The sequence below is a fragment of the Bactrocera neohumeralis genome, unplaced genomic scaffold (assembly GCF_024586455.1).
Source record: "Bactrocera neohumeralis isolate Rockhampton unplaced genomic scaffold, APGP_CSIRO_Bneo_wtdbg2-racon-allhic-juicebox.fasta_v2 cluster11, whole genome shotgun sequence".
In the NCBI taxonomy this organism is placed as follows: Eukaryota; Metazoa; Arthropoda; class Insecta; order Diptera; family Tephritidae; genus Bactrocera; species Bactrocera neohumeralis.
Genome location: NW_026089624.1, coordinates 21,719,194 through 21,737,126, shown reverse-complemented (window position 1 = coordinate 21,737,126; position 17,933 = coordinate 21,719,194). Strand labels below are relative to the sequence as shown.

Sequence of the window (17,933 nt, the reverse complement as noted above, 5' to 3'; positions counted from 1 at the left end):
TAATCTTGAGAATGGCATCGTCGCCGAGTTCTGACATTCATCCCTGTAGATGAACGTCTGGCCACAGTGCGCATCAAAGCGAAGTTCTCCAACATATCGCTGATTTGCGCCCTCGCCTTGACGTAAGAAGAGAACAATGGGACCAAGGCTATCTTCTATGATTTCTAAATCGTGTTGGCGACCTTAACGCCAGGGTGGGCAAAGAAGGTATCTTTGGCCCAATTGTTAGTAAATTCAACCTCCATGATGAAACATACCCAAATGGGCCTGGTTCAGGCCTGGAAAATCCACAACTGACCAGATATTCACTATGCCCCAAATTTAGAAAAAAATGCTAAAACAGGATTGACACACACCAACTGTTCGTCGATTTCAAAACTGTTCGGACAGCACGAAAAGGAGCTGCCTCTATGCCGCGATGTCTGAATTTGGAATCCCCCGAAAAACTAGTACGGCTGTGTAAACTGACGTTGAACAATACCAAAAGCTCCGCCAGGATCTGGAAGGACCTCACAGGTCGACTTACTATCGTGTGACTTCTTCCATCTACTCCTATAGAAAATAATCCGAGCTGCAGAGCTGAATAGAATCTTCTTTAAAAGTGCAAAGGAAAGATGATATTGATATCATTGGCCTGAACAACCGCGACATTAGCTCTGCTGTTTCCAGACTGGATAGGAAAGAAAAGCGTAAGGGTCTGGTTGTGAACGAGGGCAAGGCAAAATATCTCCTGTCATCAAACAAACAGTCGTCGCACTCGAGGCTTGGCTCTCACATCACTGTTTGTAATATCATCTGACGAATTCGGGGTTAGAATGGTTATGCGAGAGTTAATGAGGTTCCTCTAATTTATAATATGGGTAACTTATAGAATTGGATTTAGCAAGAAATGAGCCTCATCGCTGAATGAAATTTGAATTTTAGTAATAAAGTTGTTCAGTCTTTCCGTTATGAAATGATAAACAATACTGAACCAAAATAACATGACAGTTTGACATGAGTCTCGCATGAATTATAAAAAAGGCTATGGAAAAAAGTACCTCTACTTGGATCACCGGTAGTAAATCATTAACAAAATTTCGGCACTCAGCACATTCCGGAAACTACGGATTTGACTGTCTAGTTAATTGTGGCAATTTATCGTTGACTTTATTTTGTTCTAAAGTTCATAAATTCCACTTTTTAAGTACTGTTGGTCAATGACAAGCAGCATAACTCCAAATTCCCATAGAGATGTTTTCTGTCGTTACAACAACCACAGAAGGTTTTAATTGAGTGGGTCTAATGAGCTTTAGTATCTAGAACGAAGTTGCGTGTGGTTAAACAGCAGGCGGAGTGGACCGAGATGATGTGTGGCGCCGGATCTGATCAGACTGGTAGTCATGCTGTTTAGTTGAGCTCTTTGGGGCAGTGGAGGTCCTTCGTTGAACTCGTGAGTTGCGAAGTAGGTGCTAATTGCACCTCCATAGAGGCGTTTGTTTGTGCCTTGCCAGCATTAGGCCACATAACTTGTGGTTCATTGTTTACGAGTCTTAAGGTCAGAACAGGCATTAAGATGAATCCATCCATTATATGTATATACCTCACTGAGGAGATTGGAAATTTTCTCCGGGTTCGAGTTGAACACAATATCAGCACGAATCAGAGGTTAAGCAACCCTGATCCAAGGATGGCTAACGTCACTTACTACTTATCGATACAATCTGTGTGAGATAGCCCATGGCCGAAAAAAATCTGGGTAATTTCCGGTAACGTGGAACCGGCTGCTGTGGCCTCTTTTTTTCTTTCGCTTACAAGAAAAAAGTGCACGCTGTTTATAGATTTTAAATTTTTACTTAAGTGATATTCTACTATCAATTTTCAGATAAAAACGTATATTCTATTATTTAACAAATGAATTAGTCATAAATATATTCTTCACTTGCAACATGTTTTAAAGAAGCAGCTTTTAGGTTATAAAAATAATATAACTATCAACCCTACAATATGGAATCTTCTGACTTTATAAGCACCAGCGATATGTCTACTACCAATAATACCGAAAATGAAACAATACAAGATATGTCTGCAGTTCGGGCTCATACGAACATAAACGGTTCAACTTTGGGTAATATGGAAATTCAAATGGACAATTATGATGAAGACCGTAAGTTTGGTTTGAACGCAAAAAGTAAAATTAAATTACACTTCTGAAGAAAAATTGTATTTCAGGTACGAATATTAATAATGCTAATAAGTTTTGTTGGAAACGGCTAAGTAATCCTTCTGGACCTCAGCCACGTCCAAGACATGGACATCGAGCCATCAACATAAAAGAATTAATGGTCGTGTTTGGTGGAGGGAATGAAGGCATTGTAGACGAACTTCATGTTTATAATTCTGGTTTGTGTATATTTTGATAAAGTTGAATTTTTCTTTATAACTAAACTATTTTATTAACCCCATGTTTTAGTTACCAATCAATGGTTTGTACCGGCAATGCGTGGTGAAGTTCCACCAGGTTGTGCCGCATATGGTTTTGTTGTTGTGGGTACTCGTATGTTTGTTTTTGGTGGCATGATTGAATATGGAAAATATTCTAATGAACTTTATGAGTTGCAAGCAACAAAATGGGAATGGCGTAAAATGCAGCCTGAATTGCCGGATAACATGCCAGCTCCATGTCCACGTCTAGGCCACAGTTTCACCATAGTAGGGGATCGTATATTTCTTTTTGGCGGCTTAGCTAACGAATCTGATGATCCTAAAAACAACATACCTAAGTAAGTCATTGTAAATAAATTATTTTGGCTTTAGTAATCTGTTATTTTATTACTTAGGTATCTAAACGATTTATACATTTTGGAAACCCGTGGAGTACACAGTCATAACGGCAAATGGATTATGCCAAAAACATATGGAGAAAGCCCACCTCCACGGGAGTCTCATACTGGCGTAGCATTTACAAGCAAAAAATCCAATAAACTACATTTATTGATTTATGGTGGAATGAGTGGTTGTCGCCTAGGTGATTTGTGGCTCTTGGAAGTTGGTATGTATAATTGTTATTTTGCTACTAATATACAGTGGCGGACGATGTCTACATTCGCCCCTATTTTCATTGATATGAGAGTACAAAAAGTTTTTAGAAACATGTATTACTGAGAAGCGTAGAATTAGAAAGCATCATATTTCTAGCTTTGCTATACTTAAAGAACGCATTTAGCAGAATCAATGCCACGACGTCTTCAAGCAGTTTTAACTGCCAATATGGACCCAACTAAATACTAAAACATAGTAATAACTAGCATTTTGTAAAGTTTTCGCACAGAACTAATATATTTTTATACCCTGAACAGGGTATATTAAGTTTGTCACGAAGTTTGTAACACCAAGAAGGAATCGTCAGAAACCCTATAAAGTATATATATAAATGATCAGTATGTCGTGCTGAGTCGATTTAGCCATGTCCGTCTGTCTGTCTGTATATATACGAACTAGTCCCTCAGTTTTTAAGATATCGTTTTGAAATTTTGCAAACGTCATTTTCTCTTCAAGAAGCTGCTCATTTGTCGGAACGGTCGATATCGGAGCACTATAACATATAGCTGCCATACAAACTGAACGATCGGAATCAAATGCTTGTATGGAAAACTTTCACATTTGACAAGATATATTCACGAAATTCGGTATATGTTATTTTCTAAGGCAACAATGTAATCTCCGAAGAAATTGTTCAGATCGGTTAACTATAGCATATAGCTGCCATACAAACTGAACGATCGGAATCAAGTTCTTGGATGGAAAACTTTCACATTTGACAAGATATATTTACGAAATTCGGTATATGTTATTTTCTAAGGCAACAATGTAATCTCCGAAGAAATTGTTCAGATCGGTTAACTATAGCATATAGCTGCCATACAAACTGAACGATCGGAATCAAGTTCTTGGATGGAAAACTTTCACATTTGACAAGATATATTCACGAAATTCGGTATATGTTATTTTCTAAGGCAACAATGTAATCTCCGAAGAAATTGTTCAGATCGGTTAACTATAGCATATAGCTGCCATACAAACTGAACGATCGGAATCAATTTCTTGGATGGAAAACTTTCACATTTGACAAGATATATTTACGAAATTTGGTATATATTATTTTCTAAAGCAACAATATAAACTCCGAAGAAATTGATCAGATCGGTTAACTATAGCATATAGCTTCCATACAAACTGAACCCATAGTTACTAACAGAAATGCACCTGTGAAGGGTATTTAGCTTCGGTGCACTGTGAACACTTGTCAACACAATTTGCGAGTTTTTCCATAAAGTTGTTATTTTATATTAGGTAGTGGATTTTTAAAGTTTACTGTTATTAGAAAAAAGATTAGAATAAAACTGTATCAACACATTTTTCTAAAATGTTTTTCAAAGAAAATAGGAGTTGTATGTAGACTTTTGTCCACTGTATATTTCTAATGACCTCTTTTGAAATCAATATCCTGGAATTATAAATTAAATGCGTTTAAACTTATCTTAAAAGTTAAAGAGTTTATTTTTTTTGCTAAACTAAAATTAAATTAGTAGTTTTAATTTAGCTCCGTTAAAACAGATATTTAATTTAAAATAACACGTCTTAATATTAATAGTGGATAACTTCAATTTTACAATTAGTGAGGCGGAAGTACATTTCTCAAATATTTAAACGTTATAATTTGCATTGTCAGTATTTTGTTTACAATTTCTAAAGAAATATAAGTCATGGACTTATCATATTTATTTATTTATTTAACAAATTAACGCCAATCGGCAATATACAACAGTTACTTTTATAAGTAAAAGAATAAAGAGAAAAAAAAATATATAATAATATGGGCAATTGTATTACAGTGATCAAATTAATGGTATGGAAGGAGTTTGTTCTTTATATTATTGATGAATGAACTGAGGGAGCCTCCATAGAAATCGATGTTCTGGTGAAGTGAATTTACATGGTTAGCAATCCTTTTGTGAGGTCCGTGGAAGACGTAGCTTTTCTGTGTCTTTGTTGTTTTAAGTTTCCGTGAATGTCTCAGCGAGAATGCCGTAGGAGCAAACTCAAAACTACCAAGAATCTCTGGGGCATCAATTAGGTTGTTAGCAACCTTAAAGTAAAAGACTAGGTCAGCGACTTGACGACGTGTAGCTAGGCTGTTGATTTTATAGCGTGAACGAATATCGTCAGTGGAGAGTACCTGCGACCTCAAGGTTGTATGAAAGGATAGAGACTTACAGAATTTATTTTGGACCTTCTCCAATCTGTTGATTGAGACATAAGTGTGAGGAGACCAGACTACAGTGCCGTACTCAAGTATGGGTAGAACCAGTTGGCGATATAGACATATCAATGTGTAGGGATTGCGAAACTCTTTGCCTGTTCTCGTGACTAATCCAAGAACCTTGAAAGCTTGGAGTGTGATCTTGTCTATATGCTTCGAGTAAGTGAGTTTGTTGTCTATGATGATGCCCAGGTCTTTGATGTCGGGAACTTCTTGCAGGTTGTGACCATTTAGATTATAACTGGTGGCAATATTGTTTTTAGTACACCAGTCCGAGAGTTTGTCAATGTCATCTTGAAGCAGCTGGACATCAATCTCATTTTTGATGGTTCTGTAGATCTTTAGGTCATCCCCGTAGAGCAGGTATTCTGACAGGAGATTTTTGCCAATATCATTGACAAAGATGTTGAAAAGCAGAGGTCCTAAGTGGGGTCCCTGTGGCACTCCAGATGTAACTTTATATTCCTCAGACAAGTATCCATCAACTTGCAGGGATCTGTTTACCAGGTAAGAATAAAACCAATCCAAGGCACAACCGTCGACTCCGTAGACTTGAAGCTTAGAAACAAGAATTCTGTGATTTACACGATCAAAGGCTTTGCTAAAGTCAGTATATATGGAGTGAACTTTGAGACCATCATTCAAAGTGTTGAGTAGGAAATTAGTGTATGAAAAAAGATTGGACGTGGTTGATCTGCCACCTGTGAATCCGTGCTGTCTTGTCGTGATGATATCTTTAAAGGCAGCAGTAAGTTGAGTGAGGACCAGCTTTTCAAATAGTTTTGCCAACGCTGATTGAATGCATATAGGCCTGTAGTTGGAAACATCAGTTCTCTGGCCAATTTTGAAGATTGGACTGACATACGACAGCTTCCATGCGCTAGGGAAGGTGCCAAGCTGCAAAGATCTATTGAATATGTGAGTGATAGGCTCATAGAGCACAGTAGCGCAGTTTCTAAGGAAAACATTAGGTATACCGTCAGGTCCAGCGCCTTTGTTAGGGTTCAGTTTGAGTAATTGATTGAGAACATCTTCGCATTTGATTTCCAGATGAGCGATGTTGGTTTTTGGGCCCTTGATCACTGTATTTTTGTCAATTCGATCATTATTGTTATCGTCAGTGAATGTTGTTTTAAAGTATGATGCAAACAGGTTACTGATTGATTCACCAGTGGTGGCAGATTGATCAAGCCATGACATTTCGGATGGAATGTTCACACTATTGTACTTCTTATCCTTGATGAACTTCCAGAACGCACTTGTGTCAGACTGAACCATGTTCTCTATTTTGTCAACATATTTTCTGTAGCATTCAATACTTAAAGTTTTGCACTCACGCCTTAACATGCTGAAGCGAGCGTAATCTCGTTGATTATTAGAGTTCTTGTATTGTGAGTGAGCCGCATTTTTGAGCTTAATTCTGTTGATAAGCTCAAAAGAGAACCAATTGGGGTAATTACTGACATAATTCTTATGTACAGGCACATATAGGGTGATGCCTTCCTCTAGCTTGTTATAAAACCAAGCAATTGCATTGTCGATAGTGTCTGTTTCATACATTCCTACCCAGTTAACCTGGTGATAAAAAACGTTGAGATTATGATAATCGGCTTTCTTAAAGGAGTAAGTAGGTGAACTCGGTGATGTAAGATTAGGTCGAAAATTAAGACTGATAGAGAGAGCCGGATGATATTTGTCCTCTTCAACAAATGATAGGGTTTTATCAACACTAGTTTCAATATTGCTGTAACAGAGATCCAGAAAAGTGTTGTCACAGTTGCTTGTGTTGTTTACTTGAGTGCAATCAAGTAAGGCTAAACCATCTTGGAGAATACTTTCACAGTCCGCACGGGGGACACTACTAGGCAAATTGAAGTCGCCTACAAGTAATAGTTTAGCATTTTTAAATTTATCATTTATAAAAGAGAGCAGAGTGAGTAGATTAGTATAGGAATCAAAGTTTGAGAGAGGTGGCATGTAGACACAGCCAACAATGATATCATGGGAAGCACCTTTTACGTTGACAAAGACGAGCTCTAGGTTATGTTGATCAATTTGTATTAGTTCAGCTTGAAAGTGGCGTTTGACTGCGATAAATATTCCACCACCTCGTTCTAGACAGGACAAAACTGGATCCCTATCGTGCCTAAAAATTGTGTAAGTGCTGTCGATTAGTTCGCCATCGTGTATCGATGGGTGTAGCCATGATTCAGTAATACAAATGAGGCCGATATTACTGACGGCAGACGCTGTGAAAAATTTATTTAGTTTTGTTCGAAGCCCCCGCTTGTTTTGATAGTACACTTGAAGAGCTTCGGGTTTCTTCCTTTTCACTGAGCGGGCGAAAATTTTTGTTAACTCTCTGCGGTATGCCATGGATATACTTGATGGTTTTATATGTGTCACCATTCTTGTTGAGAGTGTTTAATTTAGAGCGTAAATCATTAAGGTGAGTCTGTTGTGCAGGGGTTAGGTCTGGTTTGAATCTAACCTGAGAGCTCTCACTCTGGTTTAGTTTAAAGATTTCTCTGGCATCAGCAATTGACTGGGTCTCTATAAGCAGAGGACGTGTACGGTTAGGTGTCTGACGTCCAAGTCTTCGGATTTTGAATCCAGTTAATTTAGCAGATAATTCATCCGATAATACAGATGAGAGTGATACTTTATCATCTTCCAGTCGGTCGATGCCAGTAGCTTTGGTTGACTCTGAAATTCCAAGAGCGATGACGTTTGACCCACGCTTCTTACGATCATTAATTTCTTTTATGATGTCCTCAGGAGAAGATGGTGATGATGATGAGATTGTAGGAGCATAAATTCTTTTCAATAGTTGCGATACGGTCACTCAGACTCGTGCATTTTTTATCGGTGATGGCATGTTGCTTGGCGAGCGCTTTAACTTCTTTTTTTAACCCGGTGATACTTTTACTAATAGATGATTTAAAGTTTTCAAGATTGTCATTAAATTTTTTGGAAAATTCTTCAAATTGTTTATTTAGGACTTTTTCAAGTCTATCAACGTTGTCATTCTCACTTTCATCTTCCGAGTCATCAGAATGTCTTACACTAACCTCCAAATCATTGCATTCCAGACACCTCCATAAGATACGATTTACGTTGATGTTTGTTGCTATTGCGTCAAATTCAGCATTACTCAGGTTCAGACATCTGGAATGAAACCACTTCTGGCACAGAGAGCATCTCAATCCTTTAGTGTTTTTTCTCACGTTTTCAGAACAGCTACCACATGTGTTGTTTACAATTAGCTTTTTAGGTGGCATGTTGATAATCAGATTGATTAAAAATTGTATGTATACACAACACGATATTTTACTCTATTAATTTAGTCAGTCAGAGTTAATTAATTTACAAAAATTATTTTAATAATAATAAAATATCACGAGCGAAAAAAACCATACTTAACACACACAGAGTTGCCATATATAATATAAGTATTTTGTTTGACATATTGTGTTTTTTAATTTATAGATTCTATGACATGGTCAAAGCCACGAACACGTGGTCCCGCACCGTTACCCAGATCCTTACATAGCGCCACAATGATTTGCAATAAAATGTATGTTTTTGGGGGATGGGTACCTTTACTTATAAATGATTCTAAATCAACAACCGAAAGAGAATGGAAATGCACAAATACTCTCGCAGTTCTCAATTTGGGTAAATTGGTTTACAATTACATTTAATCAGGTTTTTCAAGCAATGTCTGCTACAGATTCAATGACTTGGGAAAATGTAACTGTCGACTCGGTTGATGAAGATGTACCACGAGCTAGGGCTGGCCACTGTGCAGTAGGTATTCAAAGCCGTCTGTATGTGTGGTCTGGTCGTGATGGGTATCGTAAAGCATGGAACAACCAGGTTAGGGTGAGCTGAATATTAGATAAACTGTTGTTCATTTAAAAACATAGTACAATTAGTACTAAAATTATTATTATATTCAGCTTATTTGAGCTAACTCGTAATGATTCCATATATGACGTGTAGATTTTGTTTAATTTACTTTTAGGTTTGCTGCAAAGATCTGTGGTATCTTGAGGTCACTAAACCACTTTATGCCGTTAAAGTTGGTTTGGTGCGTGCTTCCACCCATGCATTGGAACTGTGTTGGACCGCTACTACTTTTGCTACAGCCTATGAGTTACAAACACAAAAAATCGAACCTGTAACTATGGCTGCTAAAGTGGTAACACCTTCATATGCTCCTAGTGCTTGTGCTACGACAGTGCCCAGCAGTCAAAATCCCGTTAATGGAATGACAACGTCAATACAACCCTCACCAACAATGTCATCGAACAAGCATCAGAAGATTTATAATACAGCCCTACCCACTGTTACTTTGCAACAATCTACTGTCAAAGTATCTACCAATGCTCTTATACAGCAACAGGCGCAGCCACAAACGCATCAGCCGCAGCAACAACCTCATATGCAGGGTTCAACTATTTACATAGCACAACAAGTTCAGCAATCTCAACAAATCAGTCAAATCAATGCAAAAATTTTAGCTTCGTCTCCGAGCATTGTAGAGAATACTATGCCGACGCCACGCATAATAAATGCGGCAGCACCGGCAATTGTAAATTCCAGCACCCCTGTTAGCGGTAGTGGAGGGGTCATATCAGCAACTTTAGTAAATGTGTCCCAACAACAACCAAGTGTATCAATGATCAATAATAACATAACAACCATATTGCAAAAATACCGACCGAATACGGTTGTATCTCGAACTTCTGCTATAACTGCACCAATTGCCACAGGATCGGCTGCAATATCGTGTACACAGGTGAATGCTGGTACTAATAGTTTACGTGTTGTAAGTGCTGCGTCTACTCCTGTAACAACAACAGCTCAGACGAATACTGTTCGCATTGTGTCAGGAAATGCTGGTCAGACTTTACGTTTAGCTACTACACAAGCTTCAGGAAATACAACTACCATATTGAAAACCGCTCAAAATACGAGCGCTAACATGACTGGACAGGTACAAAACACTGCTATTGCTAATTCAGGAACGTCCATAGGTACTGCTACCACAATTGGTGGCAAACAATATATATTGCAAAAGCCTTTAACATTGGGAACAAATGTACAGTTTCAGTTAGTAAAAACTAGCACAGGCGGAGTAGCCGTGCAAACCCTTCCGAAAATTAATTTGAAAAATACTAACACCGCAGGCGCACCAACTGTAGGTACGCAACAGACAGCAACAGGACAAATAGTGACAGCTTCACAAACAGTAGTTAGCAATGTTGTTTCACAAACACAGCAACAGTTTATTGCTACTGTTGGCGCTGGTACCAATGCAAATTGCATAACATCTATAGCAACTAATGTGTCCACCGGACAGCAAAAACCAATAGTATCTGGTAATCTTGTTAAATTGGTTTCCCCGCACACCGTTAGTGGTGGTAAATTAATTATGAAAAATTCAAATATACTACAAGTGGGGAAGGTATCTTCAAATGTTGCCGGCAAACCAGCATTTGTTATCACTAACAAACAGGGACATCAGTTAACCAATCAACAGATCATAATTGTTACTACTGGTTCAGCTTTACGAACCATATCGACATCAAATGTGGTGTCTCAAGCAGGTGCATGCAACATTGTTTCAATAGTAGGTTCTACATCGACAACAGCTACAGCTGTAGCGCATAGAAATGTGGTAGCTACTCAGAGTGGTGTTAAAATGATACGTGGAGTTACAAGCACAACAGGACGCCCAATTACTCTAACATTGCCTTCAGCGACAACGCAATTGTCTCAGCAACATCTTACGGGTCAACAACATCAGCAAAAAATCAATGTGCAGGCTGCAAATATACATCAAAAAACAATAACATTGGGAGGTAAAGCAGTAACAGTTCAAATGGCTGCAAATCCCAATATAACTGGGCTAACCAAAACTGTTACGATCGTTGGATCAAGCTCAGGGCATACTCAACCTCAGACCATTGTTACAAGCGGTATAGCTGGCAACACAGGAAGCAAATTAGTCGTGTTACCCGCTAACACAACCATAGCTAATAAAGGATTTGTTAATATTTTAAATACAACTGGCGTAAATAATAGCGGAGGAAATACTTTGCAACGTTCGATTACATTAGCATCTAAAAATATAATGGGGACAACAAATTCACAAGTCGGTTTTGCGACACACATCAATAGTAATGGGTCAAATGAACCGACAGTTGCTATAACAGCACTAACAGATTCTAATTACACTGAGGGTGATACTATGGACGATATAATTGAACAATTAGATGGTGCAACAGACGTATTTGGAAAAACCATTGACACTAACTCCGAAGATATTGATTGCGAGGCAGAAACTCTCGAGTTGAATTATAACCAAAACCAAGTAGTAGAAATGTATGAAGATTTTGAAGAAGTCGGCATTACCTCTTTAAATGAAACAAGAGATTCTACAAATATTCGTGTAAGCACGAGAAGGAAACCTGAGTTTGCAATTGAATGCATGCGCGTCCCCAATGCGGTAGTCATCAACTCAGAATCTCCCCACATACAAACAGTATATACACAAAAATGTTTAAGTAAATAAAGGAATAACTTCGGAAAGACCACTTGCATTACAGGTTTGTAAAAATGTGTTTTTGTTAGGTTTATACTGAAATTGTTTATCTGTAATGCTACGTTTATGTGTAAAGCTTGTATTTTCTTGATTTCAAATTCCAAAAAACAGTAGCATCTCCTTTTTTAAAACTTTTTTTATTTGCCATTTAGCACTCTTTAGTCCTACTTTTGCTTAGTTCCAAATATACTTATAGGGCTATTATAGATCTACTTATATCAGGATATTTGGAAATAAAAAAACACACACTCATTTTTTTTTAAATAGTAGAATGAAAAAAAATGGAAATAGCTGAAGAACTATAAATTTATCATAAGTTTAAAGACTTACGTGTTGATGCAAAAACGACAAATTTAAAGATTTTATTTTATCAGTGAATTATTTTATTTAGTGAAGGAAAAATATAGCATCATTAAATAGGGTTTTGACTTGACTTGACAGACATTTGGAAAAAAAAAACTTTTAAAAGTAATAGCTGCTTATGTTTATCCAGTTCCAACCGAACATCATTGCGAGGATCATCATCATTCCTTGAAGATTCATATATGTTTTCAGAATTAAAATGTCATTTGGGAATAACTTTTACTGTAAACTTAACAAATCGAAAAATAACCCGCCCTATTCTTTTTAATCTTACTTGTACTTTAATTCTCGTATCTTCCTGCGTAAAAGATTAAGTTATTCTAATAATAAATGAAATATTAAACCGTTGCAACTAGTCTTGACTCCTCAATTTTAGGTTTAAATAAATCCACTTAATTTTAGAGACTTCAATTTTGGTTACTCACAAGTTGTTCTTGTTGTAGCGACAGAGAAAGTCTCAGAAATAATTTGGAGGAAAACTGCCGAGTAGCCAGTCCTTGGCCAGATAAAAATTTGTTTCCGTTCCGATTTCGTAGACCAGATTGTCGTGGGACTGAACTTCAAGTGCACTGCGGTAGCGCGGTTCCGCACAGTTCAGGAAACTGTACATATACTCTTCCATACCATAGTATTTTAATTATATCAAAAAGTTAAAATCGCTAAAGCACCTTTAGAATTACTTACTCTTTATATTGTGTGTCCCTATTACAATCTACAGCGCGATTTTGCTTCCAATGAAGTCTTGAATCTCGGTGTTATCAATAACGGTTGACCCGTCAGTTGAAATATTATTGTGCTCACATAATCACATAGACTTGCTTTGCAACCCTGCACTAACATAATCAGATAGACTTGCTTTGCAACCCTGCACTAACATTTTTTCTGACTCATACGTAATGGTGCATTAGTGAAGAATTTTTTTTTGCGTTATAAAACGTTGCAGTAACCCTTTATTTTTGTTTTCTTTAAATTGCTATTATTAATTTTAAGTTTTAAAAATACAACGAAAACTAAATTTGCGTTTTCATTTGTCATTTGAATTCACAATAGTAAAACTAATCTAATATATGCAAAAAAAAAACTGATGACAGCTGCTATACCACTTCAATGGTACAAGAATACTCTCTTACCCGAATTCAACTCCATAACTTTTGTTTGCTTTTACATGTACTTTCTTTGACAAGAGAGCATTAGCAAGCAAAGAAATGGCGAATCGAAGACAAAAGAAAATATTATATTACCGCATATCCTGGAAAACTTCAGCTTCGTAGAAAAGAAAAAATACCAATTCCGTGTTAATATAATTTTGCCAAAAACTTTTCGAAAAAATACAAATTTGATATTAGAGGAGAATAGTAAAGAATTAGGTTATGCACAGCGACCTACGGTCTGTTGTACCTTCCCCAATATCACATATGATCACCAAAGTGCAGCATCCTGAACAATTCCAGGAGCCTGCTGGGCTCGACTGAGGAGATGTTATCGCTATCCACTTAGATGGAACCTTCGGCTTTTATCCTGCTTCTGCGAATTTCTGGGTAATCCAAAATGAGGTGTTCTGGGGTTTCCTGTTCCATGTCGCAGTACCGTCAATTTGCGCAAGAGACTATGCCCATGTTAGACAAGTGCTCTGTATAGAGCGCGAAAATGAGGCGGAAATTTTCTCGGGGGAGGTCGAATATTTATTTAAACCTTGCGAGGTTCTGCCTTCCTAGAAGCAGCTTGTCATGCCGCATTCCTGCTGCCAATGCTGTTCTCTCCCCACTGTCTCCTCCGTGCGGAGCAGCTCCTCACTGCAATGCATGGTTCTTACCCATCATCCTGGACGCTGCCATAGTGCGGGCTAGTTCGTCCGCCAGCTCATTGCCGGCTATCTTTTTAATGCCCCTACACCTATATTAGGTGAACTCATTAAAAGCAATTTAACCTCATACGCTGTGATCACCTTTAGTGCCGCTTGACTGTCGTTATGTATGTGTGAGACCTAAGTTGCGGTAGATGTGAAGATTGTGTTCTGCACAATGAATTATAGCCAAGACTTCTGCTCGAAAGATGCTCGGAAAACATCCCAATGGTATCTATAGTTTGGTATGCGGTCCCGCAATGCCTGTTCCAATGCCTTCCGGTGTTTTCGTGTCGTCAGTGTACCACTGGATAGTGCTGCCTCTCAGCAATATATCGAGCGTGGAGTCGTTCCACTCCGCGTTGCTGCCGAGAGTAATTCTCTTTGTAACGCCTACCCTTGGAAGAAGGGCCTTCATTTGTTGAGACGACATTATTTTCCCTTCGCTTGAGTTCCAGCATGACTCCCAAGTGCTCCAGTAGGGTAAGTGCGCATTGCCTCTGAAGTGCAGACACAGGCGAGCCTTTACGGCTTCTGTAGTTGAAGGCCTACCAAGGTCTCCGTTGTCTTAGGTGCCCAAGCAAGCTCTGCATAAGTTATAATAGACCTTACGATCTTGGTATACAGCCATGTTATGATACCTGTAGACAACGTTGGATCCACATGCCTACTCCACCGTAATGTTGAGTCTAACGTGAGCCCAAGAAGTTTGACCTCTTTACACACGGCTAACTCCCTGTCACCGAGTCGCCTCAAGCCCCGAAGAGATCTTCGCTTAGTAAAAGGGATCTAGGTTGCTTTTGCCATCCCTTTGCTAGATTTAAGGCATTTTGAACTTGGTTGCAGAGAGTACTCCATAGTAGAGAGGATAGTACTCCACCCCGTGGGCAGCACCTCGTAGTGCCAAGACAAATCTTTCTCTGCCCCTCAGTTGTTTCAGCTAACCTAGTACGCTGTAAAGCCTGTATCCATTTGCATACTGGAGCCTGCGTAAGACGCATTATCCAAAGCACCTTCATCAGCTCTACCAAATCTGGCATACCTTGTTGCAAAAGAGTTCGAAGGATGCCATCCGCCCCTGGTGACGCATAGTTCGAGAAGGAAGCTACTGCCAATTTGATTGAGTCTGCAGTGAATATATTTTTTGCAGTCATCCAAATCCAGGCTTTCTGGCCTACGTGCGTCCCATCCAGTCTTTTACTGAATAATACTGTGTCCGTCTTTCCTCTAGACAAATCCTTGTGTAGCCTGGCTGCCTCAGCGATCGAGGAGACACAGTCACAGAATATCCTGAAACTGTTTGTCTTTGCTGACCTAATCTCCTTGTTGTAGGTTGTTAGGTGTTGCCTATATTCCTCTCAGTTACCCGTGCGCTTGACTTTATTCAAAAGCTTGCGCACTCCCAGTTCGTACTTCTAGGGATACGAATCGGAGGTCGGTCCTTGAATTTCATCCAGGTTATCCGAGTCAAACCTCCTCTCGATGATAGCCGTGGTTGCTGTTGCATGGGTTCACCTGGGCAACTCCTATGCAGGCGCTAAAGGTCACGGAATTGTCTCGATCAGAGATAGGTCCTCGTCCCCATAGTCCTCACCAACCTGTAAAACCCGAAAAGGAACTACTGAATTGAGGGTATCACTCCTTCCTGCTCGTTGGGAGACTCGTTTCGCTCTCCTTTAATGACAGCTGCAGTCGCAACCTGCTTTCTTCGGAGGAGGTTTGGGGTGGAGCGTTGTTCTCCGACCGCCTGTAGCTGCTTAACCTTAACCTCTTGGAACTTGGCGGTTCCCGAGGCCTTATCTGTCCGTTCTTTGTCTTCGCGATCCGCCTGTGGCGACTTATCGCCCTCGAGATGCCTAAAGTACTTCTTGAGAGTGGCACCACTAATGCCCGCTCTACATGGGTCGTCATAACCACCTGGGCGTCCTACTTCTGCGGCGCGAGGCATTTTTCCTCCCCGTTTCTTCCTCCTTTTGCGGATTCACCTCTTTTGAATTCACCCTACTCTGTGCAGTTGATCTTGTTCGAGGGGGTTGTTACATTCGTGCACGGATCCGCAATCATACGAACGAAAATTCCGTGATACGTCAATCGTATACGGTGATTAGCATTACGACGTACGATAACAAACCGGTCGTTATTTGTTTTTAATTCAAAATAGTTTTTAAAATCTACATTGCTTTGGATCGTATTTTTTTGGTCGCAGTAGATGTGGAACTATCACAACTGTTGCAAATTTTCAATAAACTAACAAAAGCCAATTAAATATCAAATCGGATCCGACTTTGTTTTTTTTTATTTGAGCTCAGTGATGGAGATGAAAAAATAGTGCGGATGTAGCTAAGAGATCGTAGCAATAGCGTAGGTACAACAAAAAAACAAATTATGAAACCTCATTAACAACATTTTCTTTGTAGGTGTATCGTCGAAGCATTAGAATCTTAAAAAGACGGTGGATAGTTTTACGATATGGCAAAAGAGGAAGGTATTACCCCACAAATGTGGCAAGATTTGCTAACGTTTGTGCAGCATAATATAACATCTGCATAAAATTTAAGGGTTCGTCTCAGTGTGAAATTTTCGACAAATCGACATTATCGGATAGTATACACTGTAATAAACATTCTCTTGAATTTTCAAATCGAAATTCTAATTATAATGGTCGTTACAGCGTTTCTTGTAGAAAGGCAACAAAGTGGGTAACATAGCTACTTTTTTGTTCAAACCGTCGCCATTTTGTCAAATTAAAAAAAAAAATGTTTTCCTAGCATGATAGCCACTTTCCTTCAGATTAATGATCTTTAAGAAATTTTTGTTTTAGATAAAATTGCGGCCGCAATCCTGGACATCATACAGGACTTTGTTTTTTACGTGTAATTTCAACAACTTTTTTAATTATTATACATCCAATAAATAAACATAAAAACATTATATTCGTCATGAATGTTTTTATTTATAAAAAAAACTGGACCGGTTAAGTAATTTCAACATTAAAAAGAATGCGAGAATCAGTGATGTCACACTGAGACGATCCCTTAAAATAAGTTATAACCCTCAAAATTGCACTTCGGATCACACACAAGAAATCTATACCGGGTTGGCAAAACGCCTAATCGCAATCGGAGAAAAGAAAATACATAAAATAAAGTATTCTTTATTAAATTTACTTTGAAAATGTCTTTAACCTTGTAAATATTTTTTTTCTTAATGTAAACTGAAATAAAAAATTTTGATTTTCATTTATTGGTATCTTGCTTTTGTTCTTTATTATTAAAAATTATAAAAAAATATTCAATTTAAAAAAATTCACTCACATTTTCATAAATTTGTCTATTACGATTGGCATGGAATAGTATATAATCTAGCTGATATTTGCTAAGACGGTTTTTAGTTATTTAGTTTTGAATTGCGTTTCTCTCCATTCAACTCAGTCGAGTGGTAAACTGTACTAGGGGTACAACTACGATGTACTTAGTCAAAATTTAGCTTAAGGGGGGCGGGGGGTAAGGTTTGTTTCGTCGAAAAAAGACCTTTTTTCGTGAATTTTTTTTAGAAACAATTATTGCTGTAGGTTTATTTTACTTATTATTATTATATGAAAGTCAAACATTTGAAGGATACTTAAAAAAAGTTTTATCGAAAAATAGCGAGGAATAACGGATTTATCATCGTTCTCTGCAGGCACCTCGAAAAAAAGTTTTCGTGCGGTGACCAGCCTACCAGCATCACTGGATCATCTGAAACCAAAAACTTGAAAGTGCTTTCTTTAGTTTATTAGTTTATCTTTCAATTGACGTCGAGTTTTTTTTAAT

The 17,933-nt window shown here is 38.2% G+C and overlaps 1 protein-coding gene across 15 annotated transcripts in view; it reads left to right on the top strand.

Moving 5' to 3' along the window:
- The window catches only part of LOC126766103 (host cell factor), a 63,911-nt gene that overhangs the window by 33,696 nt on the left and 12,282 nt on the right, over positions 1–17,933 (top strand). For 4 of the 15 annotated variants that reach the window (XM_050483902.1, XM_050483897.1, XM_050483900.1 and 1 more), the window contains exons 2-8: positions 1,940–2,146; positions 2,212–2,382; positions 2,453–2,762; positions 2,820–3,031; positions 8,792–8,980; positions 9,036–9,187; positions 9,330–11,907. In XM_050483902.1, coding sequence (XP_050339859.1) covers positions 1,987–2,146; positions 2,212–2,382; positions 2,453–2,762; positions 2,820–3,031; positions 8,792–8,980; positions 9,036–9,187; positions 9,330–11,885 — 3,750 coding nt within the window. In that variant the 5' untranslated portion in view covers positions 1,940–1,986 and the 3' untranslated portion in view covers positions 11,886–11,907. Of the gene's footprint in view, positions 1–1,864; positions 2,147–2,211; positions 2,383–2,452; positions 2,763–2,819; positions 3,032–8,791; positions 8,981–9,035; positions 9,188–9,329; positions 11,920–16,538; positions 17,371–17,933 lie in introns of those variants that run through there. The other 11 variants (XM_050483889.1, XM_050483890.1, XM_050483901.1 and 8 more) reach the window with 7 other exon arrangements.